Source organism: Vulpes vulpes, chromosome X (assembly GCF_048418805.1).
Source record: "Vulpes vulpes isolate BD-2025 chromosome X, VulVul3, whole genome shotgun sequence".
Taxonomy (NCBI): Eukaryota; Metazoa; Chordata; class Mammalia; order Carnivora; family Canidae; genus Vulpes; species Vulpes vulpes.
Window position 1 is genome coordinate 118,540,290 of NC_132796.1, and position 16,413 is coordinate 118,556,702.

At 38.7% G+C, this 16,413-nt stretch overlaps 1 protein-coding gene across 2 annotated transcripts in view; it reads right to left on the reverse strand.

Annotated features, from left to right (window-relative positions):
* Nucleotides 1–2,859: 2,859 nt before the first annotated feature.
* GABRA3 (gamma-aminobutyric acid type A receptor subunit alpha3) overlaps nt 2,860–16,413 on the reverse strand; it is a 316,285-nt gene continuing 302,731 nt past the window's right edge. For both annotated transcript variants that reach the window (XM_072743596.1, XM_072743595.1), the window contains exon 10: nt 2,860–5,139. In XM_072743596.1, the coding sequence (XP_072599697.1) occupies nt 4,804–5,139 (336 nt within the window). In that variant the 3' untranslated portion in view covers nt 2,860–4,803. The remainder of the gene's footprint in view (nt 5,140–16,413) is intronic.

The following is a 16,413-nucleotide window of genomic DNA, read 5'->3' on the forward strand; positions in this document are numbered from 1 at the left end:
AGCCTGGCTGCCAGACATATGAATTAAGGACACTACCTCCTACCTGGTTTGGCACCCAGAACCTCCCTTATCTTCTTGGATTAGAACCAGACCTTTGCCCTGATGGACAGGACTGAAGATGAGCAACTATTATGCCTCTATCATACCACAAAATCCCCTGCCACATGGAACTTTAAAGAATATTCTTCATCACCAGATGTTCCCGTCAATTAAGTCACTCCTGCTTATTTAAGTCATCCTTTCTGAGGTCCTGGGCATTGTGGAGCAGAGAGACAAGCCATCTCTGATGTGCCCTGTCCACGTTCCTGACCCGTGGAAATAGTAACAGTTGCTGTTTTATGATATTAAATTTGGGGGTAGTTTGTTACATAACAAAAGATAATTGAAATATGTAGTCACTGAAGCTATCAAGACAGGTAAGATCATTCAGTGCAAATGTATAAAGTGACAAGAGAAGAGGAAAAACACTTTAGGAAAGCCCAGGCTTTAAGAGATGAGAGAAGTTGAATAGGAAAATCATGACCAAAAAAAAAAAAAAAAGGTAACAGGGAAAAAGTAGGGGATATCAGGAGACTGTGATGTCATACAAACCAAAAAATGAAGTCATTGTCAACAGTGTCAAATGCTGCTGATAGGTCAAGTGAGAAAACTGAAAAAATGCCTTTAGGTGTTAGTTAACCAGGGCAGTGGTGACTCAGCAGGAGTAGCTTTATTGAGAGGAAATAATAGAAATAGAATTCTTTTAGAAGAGAGGAGCAGGGATGAAGAACAAAGGAAAGACTGGTCTTGGAAGGGAGGCCAGCTTTTGCCTATGACAAAAGGGAAGGGAGTGATAATATGTGAAGATACCACAATTTCTGTTGATTTCTTCACAAGAAGTTTAGAGAGTTCCTTCTGATGGTTTCTGTTCTCCCCAAAGCTGAACCTTTAGAGGGAAAAACAAAAGGAGAGGTGTTTTTTTCCTAGTATGTGCTCTTAGCTTACCTGGAGGACCTCTGCCTGATGCCAGCACCCCCTTAATCTTCTCAACGTAGGATCCAGCTTTTCTCATGATAGGACCAGAGCTGAACTACTAAAAATCCTATATGTCATTACAAGACCCTGCCACATCAAGATCAGGCCAAGGACATGATGTGGGACTTGGAGAGGTCATTATTAGACCTGTTTGGCCCCTGCATTCCTCCATTTAGCTATGTTGTTGTCTTGGTGTTTAACCAAATTCTTTTGAAGCTGCTAATACATACGAGTTGTGTGACAGGCAACCAAAGGATGGGGTTTGTGTTCCTGAGGTGGGCTGATGTGGGGGCCCCAGGATATGGTGACATGCAGAGGTAGAGTGGGCTACTAGGGTGGCTGCTAGAAAGAAAGCATATCTCTTGACTTGGCTCTAATCAGAACTCTATTTTACTAGTTTGGAAACTAACTCTGAGCCCAATCTGTGATGGGGTTGAGCCCTGGCTAAAATCCAGGTGTTCATTCTTCTCAGTGTTTTCCTCATGATATCAAATTGTTGGAGGTCCAGAAGCAAGGCAAAAAAGATCCAGGTTGCTCTCTGATGGAAAGGAGTAGTTAGGCCTGAGAGGGCAGCTTGCCCAGTCAAAAAGGACAGACACCTTTAAACTTCACTCTAATGGATGGCCACAGGATTAACATTTCTAGGTAGAAGAGAGCCTGTGTAATTCTTGTTGAGACTGAAGAAAGATCCCTGCCTCCAATTCTAGGACTCATTTGACAGAATTTCCCCTAATTGCATTCTTCCTTTCCTGTTTTCCTTCTTGTTCCTGTTCTGCTAGACTTGTTGGAAGAATTCAGAGTTCCAGAGGGCCTCCTTCCTAAGCTCAGACTGGGAAGCCCTCTGAAGGGTGTCATAACACAGATGCATCCTAGACAGGCCCATGAGTTATGCTTGAGGAAATCACCTGGCTCCTAGATGATGGGGGTAGGGTTGAACTGGTCAAGGAACTATGAGGTTGTTGCAGCAGCAGGGCATCCATTAGATGGCCACAGGGCTAGAACATGCAATGAGGGTCAGATTGGCCAAGTCTCTAATTTTATTTCAGACAAGAAAACTTTTATGTGATTTGAAATGCTCTTCCAAAGAGATTACCCCCATCATCTAGGAGCCAGCTGATTTCCTCAAGCAGATATCATGAGATTATTTCCCAGACTTTTGCTAACTCTGTAAGAAATAAGGGTCATCATCCATTTCCCAACACATGAATCAACCATGTGTCAACCAGATACCCACTCTGCCTAATATATATTACCTATATATTACCTATACCTAAGGAACTATTACCTAAGAAAAATGGTAATCAATGGGGAAGAGAAAGTCTTTAGAATTTCAATGAGAATAACTATTTCCTGGAAGTGGGTGAATTTAGTAGAGGAAACAATGCAAGTGTTTCCTTCTCTTTCTCATTAGGTAATGAGACCCTTGAGTCAATCAAAGCTATGTTTGCACATGGGTTCCATTTTGGATCACTGTAATAGGTCTCTTGTTCTGGAGATAACCCTTTTCCAGCTTATTTCAGTGGTGTTAAGAAATATAAAGTAAGGGTGTCTTGAGAGTAGGGGTGAAAGACAAGAGTACTGCCTATCATAGGCAAAGAGTAACCAAAAAAAGTTACCTTGGGGTGCTTTGGTGGCTCATTCAGTTGAGCATCCAGCTATTGATTTTGGCTCAGGTCATGGCCTCAGGGTCATGGGATCAAGCCCTACATCCCAGGTCAGGCTCTGCACTCTGCAGAATCTGCTTGAGATTCTTTCCTTTTCCCTCTGCCCTCCCCACCCCACTCATGCACACTCTCTCAAATAAATACATAAATCTAAAATTAAAAAAAAGTCCTTCAGTCTGAATACAATTCAGAAGTTTAATAAACAGCCGCTAAACATTGCACCAAAGCATTTGGAAACACAATTTCTACAGAAAGGCAAAGGTCAGGCTTTCATTCTAAACTCCTTTAGACGATCATTAACAGCCCCACCCACCCCACCACCCCCCAACCCCACATATCCACAACACTACACTCATCTAGTCATGAATTTGCCTACAGACATACTCTTAGAAATAATGGGACTGGCATGCATTATCCCAGCAATGGCAAGGAAGCAGGGGATGGGGGAGAAGAATGGGTACAAAAGCAACCAGTGGCTAATGATAGATCCCTTAGGAGCTTTGTTTAGGGAGTGGACAGGGGGAGTCTGATTTTGGTGCCATCGTTGCTTTACTTTGAGCTTCTAGGTTACTCTAGACTAGTGGCTGGGACTGCCATCTTATACAGTATCATTCCATTGAGCCATGACTATTAGAAGTGGTCTCCTTAGACATATTATCACTTCTTTCTACAAATCTTTTTGGTGTCCAGCCAAACTGCATTCAGGAGTCAGCAGGACTGTTGAGGTTGTCCTGATTCAGAGGTCAAGTGGACCTGGATTTTCAGTCCTGTCTTCATTTTGGTCTTTGGAAAGAGACCCATTATAGTTCTTTATTTCAGACACTTGTAAGGTGCCCAGGCAAGTCATTCAAACATTTGAGACTCAGTTTATCTACCTTATACAAATTTTTACAATTATACTACATTAAGAACAAATGAGATCAAATGGCCCCTAAATAATACATTAGCAAACTGGTAATAATGATTCACTTGACTAAAAAATCAACTAGATTCCAATTCACCCCTCTAAGAATTGCCATCAACAGAGGATCAGAGTTCACTGACATAGTGAGAACAGAGTTCTTAGGCCTGGGATAGCATTTAAGGTGTAGAGGGCATGGAAGGAAGAATTTGACTTTTACCTTCCATTGGCCCTCTCTTTTGAACCAGACTTTAAGCTTTTACCACCCAGCTCAAATCTCTTGCCCCATCCAGTATCTGACTAGTTACTTTTGTAGGAAGATAACTTTCTGATCTAATTTTTTAAAAAAATATCGTGTAGGCATTTGATCTAAATCTTTTTGTTTCTGTTTGTCCCTTTTTAGTATAAATTACAAAAATACTTGATCCTTTTCCTGAAGAATTTGCAGGCAGTAATGAGTCCAAACTAAGCAGTGTCCAGCTGGCTGCAAGGCCTAGGAGACGGGGGCGGTGGTGTCAAAGGGCTTTCCTGAAGGAGAGATATACCAAGAAAGATACTATTTTCCTGAGGGGCTGAACACGACAGAGCATCAGCCATCTTGGGGCCCGGCTGGTATAGTTGGTTCTATCTGTTTTGGCAATATATTATTGACAGTGGTGAGCCTCAACTGTCCCCACTAACCTCCAAGCCAATAAAGAGGCTGGGGCCAGGTTTAGAGGTTGGCACTGGCTCCTGCCTTTGCTATCAGTACCTTTTTGCCTACTAGGCAAAAGGAAATGGCAAGCCAGGACCACATGGGATAGCCTGTCTCCCAGGTGAGTCAGAATCATCTGATCTGGACCAGTCAATAATCCTCCTTGGTCTGGACCACTCAAATAGCCAAGGCTCCCACTACAGGTAGTAGAGTCTCCTATTCTTTCTGCAGTGGGCAGAGTGCAATAAAATACATGCAGTGCCCTCAGCTGGGGGAGACTGGCAGGCTAAGATGAGCAACTGAACAAATGGCAGTGTTTGGCTCTGATAAGGGTATACTCAGCAATGTCAGAGGGACAAGTAATTTTTGTTATTATTTTTTCATTGAGATTCATAAATATGAATTGAGAGTCACAACTTGATAGAGAGTTAAAAAGAAGAATCCTGAAACACAGGAAGGGGAGCCCTGGGGTTTGGGTGCCTGGATGCTTCCTAAGGTATACAGTGCTCTGGTTGCTGCATCACCACTATCTAGTGTTTGCGGATCATGCCCTTGATAGCTGACTCCCGGTTGACATAGGTAGCCCAGTAGACCAGATTAAAAATGGCAAAAAGCACAGGAAAGATGATGCGGGAAATTTTGTCAACCTTGCTGACACTGTTGTAGGTCTTGGTCTCAGTCGGGATGTCCTGCACGTAGGTGGTCTTGGGTGAAGCAATAATTGTTGGGGTTGAGGAGGCACTGGGAGCAGCGCCCTTGGAGATGGTAGAGAACTCAGTGTCCTTGGCCAGATTGATGGGATAGGTGGTTCCCACGATGTTGAAGGTGGTGCTGGTTTTCTTTGTTGGGGCTGCTGGTGTTTTCTTCTAGGAGCCAGAAAACGTAGGGGAGAAGGGGGGACAAAACAAAAGCTAATTAATTCATTATACAGAGCACCTTTAGAGGCTGTAGGAAGGAGGAGCCATGAGGGAAGTTAAGAAACAGGGGCGAGGAAGCCAATAGCACTGAGTAGCCAAGTTTGTGTCTAAGGATAATTGAAGATGAGCTTGAAAACAGAAAACTTGTATCATCCTGGTTTACTAGCAATGTGGCTTTGGCCAATTCACTCCTCTTTGTGTTTTAGGCTCTTCATCTGTAAAATGAAAATCAAAATATTTGGCAGGGTTGTTGAGAGGATCAGATGAAAGAATGGTGGTAAGAATCACTGGAAAACTGAAATGTTGGTCACATGTAGGGCCTTATATAATCACATGATTTGATCCTCACAGTAACCCTATCAACTAGGTAGGTGAGATTACTCCTATTTGACAGATGATAAAACTTAGCCTCATACTGAGTAGCAGAGCCCACACTAGCCACCTGGGCTCCTGACTTTTATCCAGGCTGTACTGTGTTGCTTTCTATAGGTGCGAGGCACTTTTTGGTTACCCGAGAAATAACTCCAAAAGGCTTCAACCATCAAGTGGCACATCCCCTGTGAGGAAGAGAGCTATGTGAGTCTGAAAGTCATTTCATCTTAAAGACATAATAAATACCATGGCATGTTTACATGCATCATTACAACAGTATCTCACCCTTCATGCACTGTAAATGTGTTCAGCAACCTAGGAGGCACACCAGGGTTTTCCACTCATACATGGCTGCAGGCAGGAGCCAAGGCCTCCCCAGGGAGCTATGCAAATGTTTCTCTCTGACACAGCAAGCCCCTGGATGTTTCTGCTTTTAAGAAACTCCCCTTTGTAAAACAAAAACAAAAACAAAAAAACAACGGGAAACAAACATGCACACATGTGCTCATTTTTTCCCACATATATGATTTGTGTAAACAAGAAGAAGAAACAAAGCTCAGGTCTAGATCAGAACAGAGTGGCTGAGGTCATAGTCTATAGTTTTTGCTGCCTCCCTCTGCACTCTGGCCTTTTCTCTTTTCCATCTCTTTTTATTTTTAGGAAAAAGTGTGGATAGATGAGCTTCAATAATGCCCAAGAATATCTGATAAAAAGTGACAACTACTTGCATTTTTATAATTGCATACACCTCATTTGTTTCCTTTCTCAATGTTACTTTGCCTTGAAGCATCTGTATTTTACTTTACTCCTCTGCTTATTACTTATATCCTTCCAGGGTTTCTCTGCCAGCTTCTCCTCTGACCTCTTTCTCCTAATCTCTTTTTTCTTCTTTACATCAGAGTCCCCACCATTTTGATCTTTTATCCCTTTTTGACCATACTGCCATTTACCTTCCTGGTCCTAGTATAACTTTGCCAAATATTTACTGAATATCTACTTGGTCAAAACTATGCTAGGTATTAGGGTCTACATGGGAAGGTTAAAAGATGAATCCATCTCAATTCCTGTTTTCCAGGAGTTTACAGTCCGGGGGGGAAGAGGGCTGTAGGAACACATTAGTGCTATATAATATGATCAGTAGTTCTAACAGGTATGGGAAAATACCTACAGATGTTGGAAAAGGTAGCTCAGAGAAGGCAATGAGATTTGTGGGCTGGGTTACAGAAGATAAGCAGGAGCTTGTCAGATGAAGATGCAGCACAAGCCAAGGGCACTACTTGTTTGAGGAGATGACAAGAAGTCTGCTGTAGCTGGATCACAGTGTACGTGGCAAAGGCCTTGAATGCTGTGTCCTTCTTCTCTGCCTACCCATGCTGACTTTGGGGTTTTTAATAAGGGAGGGGGTGTGGGATAAATGAGAGAGTGTTGGTTTAAGTAAATGAACCATCTCACTAATAGGACTTTTATAAAGCAATACTGTTCTTTCTCTTTAAGAATTGCAGCCACATTGCTACAAGTAGAAGGGGGACAGAGCTCTAAGACTTCTAAGAGCCTTGTAAATGCCTTAAATACTACATGGGACTCATTTATAATTAGTAACTTCGTTGTGTGAATAGAGGCCTGCTGCTAAATGCCTCTGTTATTAAATAGCACTTTACTTGTTTCCCTGCTTACTTATTAATTTGCTTACTAATCTCTGTTTTTGTGGATAGACAAAAATGAGAAAGGAAAGAAAAGAACCCCACTACCTTGACTTTGCTAGAAGCTTTCAAGTTATTTCATTTAGTCACCATATAAACTGGTTATGACCAAGTCTCTGAAACAATCATTCCAAACAGCAAACACTTTATTTAGCTCTATAAGTACTTTGTGTTCTATAGGTGAAGAGAAGCAGTTGATTAATCTCAGATTTTTAAAGCAATAAAGGAAAATTACCTTTTAATTTCCCTTGCCAACATGGCACATTTTAGTCAACCATTCTAATTTTTACCTAAATTGTCAAAGAAGAAAATCAAAGCAAAAGTGGTAGAGTCAAGAAGACAGAAACAGAAGGCGGAGATTAATGGTTAATATTTATCCATTTTTGTATCTAGTTTTCAATACTTTCCTATGCTCTGGAATTTGATAGATACAAACTAGACTTAATTTTGATCAAGTTGTGATTCTATTCCTTCCTTCCTAGCCAGTGCCTGACTTAGGCATGTGATAGATATTTCCTGAATAAAAAGAAAACCCTTCTCCCATCGAAGATTCTCAGTGTGATTTCCAGTTTGTTACTCCTTAGTCTTGACCTCTCCTATACAGAGAACATAACTTTATAGTTCAGCTGGAGTAATTCTCACACCACCAAACTGAAATTGACTCCAAATTCCCCCAAGCAGTATGGCTCTCAGGACACCTTTCCTTCTAGAAAGCCACTTCATGTGGATTTGGGGATGAGGCAATGAAAACTTTTGTGGACCGATGCATGTCCAACTCAAGGGTTTTCCTCAGATGGCACTCTTGTCTATTGTTCTAGAAGTGCTAATTACAGGGTTAGTTGGAGCCCTGAATGTACTTGATACTCAGCCAGGACCTCAGAGTATATGCAGATATGGCCCAGTACTTCTGAATCTATCCTTTAACAGACATCCAACTTTCCTGAACTCCAGTTTTCATAAGTGGAGCAAAGTAATGGCATATATGCTATGAGGGATTCAAAGACATATCAGAGAAGTGACAAAAATAGTTCAGAATCAGATGGCCTCATGGGTAAATTCTATTAAACATTTAATAAAAGAGAGAACACTTTGAAATTCATTTTATGAGGCCAGCATTAACCTTGATATCACAACCAAAGACACCACACACACACACACACACACACACACACACACACACACACTACAGCCCAAATCCCTGGTGAACATACATGCTAAAACTCCCAACAAAATATTATGGAATCAAATTCAACAATAAATTAAAAGGATTAATACCATGATCAAGTGGGATTTATTCCACTGATGCAAAGATGGTTCAAAATCCACAAATCAATGAATGTGATATACCACAGTAACAAAAAAAGGATAAAGATCATATGATCATCTCAGAAGCAGAAAAAAAGCATCTGACAAAATTCAGCATCCATTTATGATTAAAACTCTCAGAAAATGGAGGATAAAAGTGTACCTCAACATAATAAAAACCATATATGGCAAGCCCACAGTTTACATACTCAAAGGTGAAAAGCTGAAAGCTTTTTATCTTAGATCAGGAACAAGACAAAGACGTCCACTCCCATCATTTTTTATTCAACATAGTATTACAGGTCTTAGCCACAGCAAAAAAGAAATAAAAGTCATTCCAATTACAAAAGAAATAAAACTGCTCTTATTTGTAGATGACATGATACTATATATAGAAAACCTTAAAGACTCCACTAAAAAAAAAAAAACTACTAGAACTAATAAATTCACTAAGGTTGCAGGATACAAAATTAACATGCAGAAATCACTTGCATTTCTCTACACTACTAATGAGCTAACAGAGAAATTAAGAAAACGCCATATGATTTCACTCATGTAGAGTTTAAGAAACTAAACAGATGAACATAGGGGAAAGGAAGGAAACATAAAATAAGATAAAAACAGAGAGGGAGGCAAACCATAAGAGACCCTTAACTCAAGGAAACAAACTGAGGGTTGCTGGAGGGGAGGAGGGTGGGAGAATGGGGTGATGGACACTAAGAAGGGCACTTGATGTAATGAGCACTGGGTATTGTATGCAACCAATGAACACTATATTATACCTATGAAACTAGTAATACAGGATATGTTGATTAAATTGAATTTAAAATTTTTAGGTAAAAAACGCAAAGAAAGAAAACAATTTCATTCACAGTTACATTAAAAAAATAAAATATCAAGGAACAAATTTAACCAAAGGTGATTTATGACATTGATGAAAGAAACTGAAGACAACACAAACAAATGGAAAAATATATATTCTGTGTTCATGGATTCGGAGAATTAACAATTTTAAAATGTCCATATTACCCAAAGCAATATATGAATTCAATAAAATCCCTGTCAAAATACCAATGGTGTTTTTCACAGAACTAGAACAAAAAAAAGTTATAAAATATGTATGAAATCATCAAAAGACCCCAAATAGGTAAGCAATCTGGAGAAAGTGGAACAAAGCTGGATGTATCATGCTCTCTGATTTCAAACCATACTACAAGGCTATAGTGATCAAAATGGTATGGTACTGGTATGAAAATAGATACACAGACTAATAGAACAGAATAGGGGGGTCCAAAAATAAACTTATGAATATATAGCCAATAATCTATGACCAAAGTTAGGTAAAAAGATCAAATGGGGGAAAGGCAGTCTCTTCAATAAATGATGCTAGGAAAAAGAACAAAACTAGGCCAGTATCTTATACAAAAATAAACTCAAAATGCATTAAAGGCCTGAGTGGAAGACCTGAAACATAAAACTTCTAGAAGAAAACAGGCAGTAAGCTATTTGTCATCAGTCTTAGCAATTTTTTTTTAAAGACAAATCTCCTCAGGAAATGGCAACAAAGGCTAAAATAAACAAATGGGATTATAGCAAACTAAAAAGCTTCTACACAGCAAAGAAGACCATCAACAAAATGAAAAGACTACATACTAAATGGGAGAAGATATATGCAAATCATACATCCACTAAGAGGTTAATATACAAAATATATGAGGAAGTTACACAACTTAATATAAAAAAAACTAATTAAAAAATTGGCACAGAACTTGAAAACATACAGATGGTCAAGTGACATGAAAAGATGCTCAATATCACTAATCATCAGGGATAGGCAAACCAAAACTACAATGAAATATCACTTCACATTGGTCAGGGTGGCTATTACCAAAAAGACGCAAAAAAAGCCTTGGTGAAGTTGTGGAGAAAAGGGAATCTGAACATACTGTTGGTAGGAATGTAAATGAATGCAGCCACTGTGGAAAACAGTATCGAAGTTCCTCAAAAGATTAGAATTACCATATGACTCAGTAATTCCACTACTGGTTATTTACCTAAAGAAAATGAAAACACTAGGGACACCTGGGTGACTCAGTAGGCTAAGTGTCTGCCTTTGGCTCAGGTCATAATCCAAGGGTCCTGGGATGGAGCCCCACATTGGGCTCCCTATTCAGTGGGAAGTGGGAAGCCTGTTTCTCCTTCTCTTTCTGCTGCTCCCCCTGCTTGTGCTCTCTCAATGTCAAATAAGTAAAATCTTAAAAAAAAAAAAAAAGAAAAAGAAAATACTAACTCGAAGGGATACATAGACCCTATGTTTATTGCAGCATTATTTACAATAGTTAAGATATGGAAGCAACCTAAGTGCCCATTAATAGATGAATGGGTAAAGATATAGCATATATCTACAACGGAACATTACTCACCCATAATCATTTAATCTTATCATTTGCCACAATGTGGATGGACCTATAGGGTATTATGCTAAGTGAAATAACTCAGAGAAAAACAAATACCATATCATTTCACTTATATGTGGGATCTAAGAAAACAAACAAAACAGAAACAGACTCATAGATATAGGAAACCAGAGGGGAAGGTTTGGGGGAACAGGTTTGTTACGAGAGGGGAAGGATTGGGGGAACAGGTAAAATAGGTGAAAAGGACTAAGAGGTACCAACTTCCAGTTATAAATAAATAAGCCATGGAGATGTAATATACGGCATAGGGAATACAGTCAATAATAACTTTGTATGGTGACAGTAACTACACGTATGGGGATTGTTTCATGATGTATAAAATATGTTAAATCACTATACTCTCAAAATTAATAAGATACTATTAAGAAAGTATGTAAAATACTGAAACTAATAAGGTATTATCAGTTATACTTCAACAAAAAAGGCAAAAAAAAAAAACATAAAAAACAAAGTGGAAAAAAACCCCCATCAACCCAATTTTTAAAACGGCAAAGGACTTGAATAAACATTTCTCTAAAGATATACAAATGGCCAACAAGCATTTGGAAATATGCTTAACAGCACTGGTCATTAGGAAAATGCAAATGAACACCACAATGAGAGGGGCACCTGGGTGGCTCAGTTAGTTAGACATCTGTCTTCAGCTCCGGTCATGAGCTCTAGTCCTAGGATGGAGCTCTGAGTTGGGCTCCCTGCTCAGCAGGAGTCTGCTTGTCCCTCTGCCCCTCCCCCTGCTTGTACTCTCTAATAAATAATTAAAATATTAAAAAAAGAAAACCACAATGAGATACATACTACCTCACAGCCATTAGGATGTCTACTATCAACAACAATCACAATAAAACAGAAAATAACAAGTGTTGGCAACGATGTGGAAAAAATGGAATCCTTGTCTATTATTGGGAATGTAAAATGGTACAGCAACTATGGAAAATGGTATGTTGGTTCCTCAAAAAATTAAAAATAGAATTAAAATGCTACCCAGCAATTCTTCTGGGTATATACCCCCAAAAATTGAAAGCAAGGTTTCAAAGAGATATTTGTACACTCATGTTCATAGCAGCATAATTCCAAGAGCCAAAAGCCAAAAGGTGGACAACTGAAATGTCTATAGAGAAAAAAAAAAGGATAAACAAAATGTGTCTATCCACACAATGGAATATTATTCAGCTTTAAATAGGAAGGATACTCTGACACATGCTATGATGTGAATGAATCTTGAGGACATTATGCTAAGTGAAATAAGCCAGTCACAAATGACAAATATTATATGATTCCACTTAAAGAAGGTACTTAGAGTAGTCAGATTCAAAGAGACAGTAGAATAATGGTTGCTAGGGGGAAGATGGAGGATGGAAGAATGGGGATGAACTGTTTAATGAGTAGAGTTTCAATTTTATAAGAGAAAAAGTTCTGCAATGTGACCTCCTTGAGGGAAGGGGTCATGTTTTACTGTTCACTGCTGTACCCTCAGCAACTAACACAGAACCTACCATGTAGTAGACACTCCTCAGTAACTACTTATATGAATGAATAGCTCTGCAGTTTCTCAAAATCCATTATTCTGTTTTCTATGCTTTCTTAACTAGACCTGGCCAGATGATGTATTATTGTACTTACTCCCCAGCATCATCAACCTCCTCAGTCATTTCAATTCAATTCTTCTACTTGTTTCTGAAAAAAATTTCCATTGCCATTGATGGATTGGTGGCATTTATAAGCTTCTATTCTTGAATTCTTTTAGTCCTTCAATCTATGCCTGCAATCTTTCTCTGTGTCCATAATCAATTCCGTTTGCTATTTCCTGTAAAATCTATTTTAAATCTTGACAATTCCTTTTACCTTCTCCAGGAAGGATGTAAGAACCATTATATGAAATTTACTTTAACTCACTGTGTACCTTTTTACCCATGAAAACATAGTATTTAAAAGCAGATCAGGGGTAGAGCAGTATAATATATACTAGTCAGAGAAAATCTCTCTAAGAAGGTAAGCAGAGATCTAAATAAAATTCAGAAATCTGAATAAAATGAGAAAGCAAGCCATGAGAAGATCTGAACAACAAAACTTTCAGAGAGAAAGGATAGTACTGACAAAGCATCTGCCATTAGAAGGAGAATGACTTGTATAAAGATAATAAAGGAGGCTACTGTGACCTAAGTGGAGTGAATGATAAAAAATAATAATAAAAAAGAATAGGGCAGCCCGGGTGGCTCAGCAGTTTAGTGCCGCCTTCAGCCCAGGGCGTAATCCTGGAGACCCAGGATCAAGTCCCGTGTTGGGCTCCCTGCATGGAGCCTGCTTCTCCCTCTGCCTGTGTCTCTACCTCTCTCTCTCTCTGTCTCTCTCTCTCTGTGTGCCTCTCATGAATAGATAAAATCTTAAAAAAAAAAAAAAAAGAATGGTAAAAGGTAGCATCATAGATCTGGGGACCAGATCCTATAAAGCCTTGAAAGTCATAGTAAGGATTATGGATTTTGATCTAAGTGTGTTGGGAAGCCATTAAAGTATTTTGAGCAAAATTTTTCTAATTTATAGTTTTAAATGATCATTCTGACTATTGAATAGGGAATAAATGGTTAGTGGAGGAATAAAATTAAGAGTCCAATCCCATGAGGCTAGCAACAGATATGGAGACTTATGTGAAAAGAAAAATATCAAGGAAAAAGGGAACAACATGAAATCCCGATATATGAGAATCCAAGTGAACATCTGGAGCTTCAGAAGAGACATCTTTAGTATAAAAGAGTGAAAGATTAATGGTGTGAAAGCAATATTGGGGTTAGGTAGATGTGAACTACACTTCTAGAAAATGGGGTGAGATTAACAGCTTCTGCCAAGCAAAAAGGCAGCAAAAGGGAAGTTTCAGCTGAGAAATGAGTTAAGACAGGAGTTACTGGAGTAAAAAATAAATATTTTCAGTAAAAAAAAAAAAGCTAATAATACAGAATCGTTTATTTCCCAGTTAACAGGAATTCCTGAGAGAAGTAGGAGGAAGCTTATGAAGGATGGGAGGATAAGTCTAGAAAAAAGCACAGTACAGTATAAAGATAATAAGTGAGGGGAAGATTAGAGGCACCTGGGTGGTGCAGTCGGTTAAGTATCTGATTCCTGGTTTCAGCTCAGGTCTTGATCTCATGGCTTGTGAGATAGAGCCCCACATCAGGCTCTGCATTCAGGAATATTCTGTCCCTCTGCCCCTTCCCCGACTTGTGCACTCTCTCTCTCTCTCTCAAATAAATAAATCTTAAAAGAAGTGAGGGGAGGATAAATAACCATACAAGAAATAATTAAAACACTGTTTGGGGTGACTTTGAGGTAAGCCCTGTAGAGCACATGACCTCACATGTCTACAGTGAAATTTCTCATGAGGCTTTGATATCTGGTGGCCGTTCCTAACATATTAATACCATTGGCTGACTTAACTTTTATGGTCTTCCTGGAAAAGCAAAACACTAGAACAAGTATACAGGCTATCAGACCAATTCATTTCCAAAGCCCTTACCTAGTGGTGGAAACAGTAACAATGCTTGGCAAGTGGGACAACACAGAGTTCATTTGATAGAGCTGGCCACAGGCTCAATACTAGTTTATGATGTCACATGTGTCATCCAAGTGAAAAACAAAGACTGACCTTGGAATTGTTACAAATAATGTAAACTAGTTGTAAAAATCCTATATATAAAATGAGCAGGCAGGAGACAATAACATTGGAAAGATGATAAAGAAAAATAGAGATAGCCACATGAGGTGAGCATTAAAGGACAAAGCAGTTTCCATGAAGTAAAGGTGTAGGTAATGACCGGGAAGCAGCAAGGAAGGAATGGATGAGTGGCTTTCACTTGAAATATTAGTTGAGGAAGAAGTTCCTTCAAGAAACAGCCAAGTTAAGGTAAACAGAAAAAAAAAATGGAGAGAAAGTATTTTGGTTTTCTCTCTCCTGTGATAGTCCACACTTGGTCCTGTATCAGGGCTAGTATGTATATGCATATATATCTTACTTTCCTCTTTATATCATCAGCTTCTGAGTACTAGGACCATGCTATGTTTAGTTCTGCATCCCACATATATTCCAGAAATGATTGCTATTTGTTTTTGTTTCAATCAGTTCACCAATGATAGAGTACTATTGTTGTTAGGGCATTTATATCTACCATAGAACAGGGTGGGAGGACTACCAGTTTATGACCACAACTTAACCCACAGGGAATATTATTTACCCCAGAGAGAAAATACCAAGAGGTGTCTCTAATTTTTGGCTGTATTTACAGGAATGCCCCACAGATTTAAAAGCCATTAATAACAATAAACTAAGCTTTTTCACGATGTGGATGGAGATTGAGTACTTTCACTAAAGTAAAATATTATTCTAGAGTATTCAAATATTCTTATAGTAAGAAAAAGGCTAAGAATTACTGTATTTCCAAGATTTAGGTAAGAATATATGACCATTTTAATGTTGGTAAATTGAACACCAATTAAAAATAAATTTTATTAAAAAAAAACAGTTCTTTTTAAAAAGATTTTTAGGGGGGGAAGGGCAGAGGGAGGGAGAGAATCTCAAGCAGGCTCCACACCCAGCACGAGCCCAACATGGGGCTCAATCTCATGACCCTGGGAGATCATGACCTGAGCCAAAATCAAGAGTCAGACACTTAACTAACTGAACTACCCAGGTGCCTCGAAAGGCAGTTCTAAGAATAATCCTTTTACATGTAGAGGCTTATTTCTTCGTTTTATTTGCTCTTATCTTTAATTTTCAAAAGGTTAATCAAAGTAACATATTTTTAAAAAGAACTTAAAGGCTTACCTCAATGTACTCACCTTGTCCAGCAAGTCTTAATTATTTTTAATTCTCTTAAGTGATGTTTCTAAATTTCTAAATAATATGCTTATACTGTTATTAGTTTCACACATAACCAATCTTTTTTGATAATGACTTACCTCATTAATGCAACCCTTCCTCCATCCTCCAATACAATTATAACTTTTTAGTTCAATCAATAATCAATGATAACATCATTATAAATGACTATATAACTATATCTAGCCTCCTGCCCCAACCAAACTGGACTAGTTGCTCTCTCTGTTTGCTTGCTGCATAGCTTTCATTTTAAAGGACTTCTGTTCACTATGTCCTCTGTTGGATACTTTCTTTTCTGGATCCAATGTCCTTTTCTTGTGTTCTATTCTTTTGTTTTAGTAGAACATATCCTCCAGTATCTTCCTAAGGTAGAGTGAATGGGAAGTGACATTTCTGAGATCTTAGAGGTCTGAACACAGGACTCTAGTTTGAAAAGCATTTGTCTCTCAGATTTATGAGATTTATTACTCCACTGTCTTCCACCATCTAGTATACTTGAGAAGTC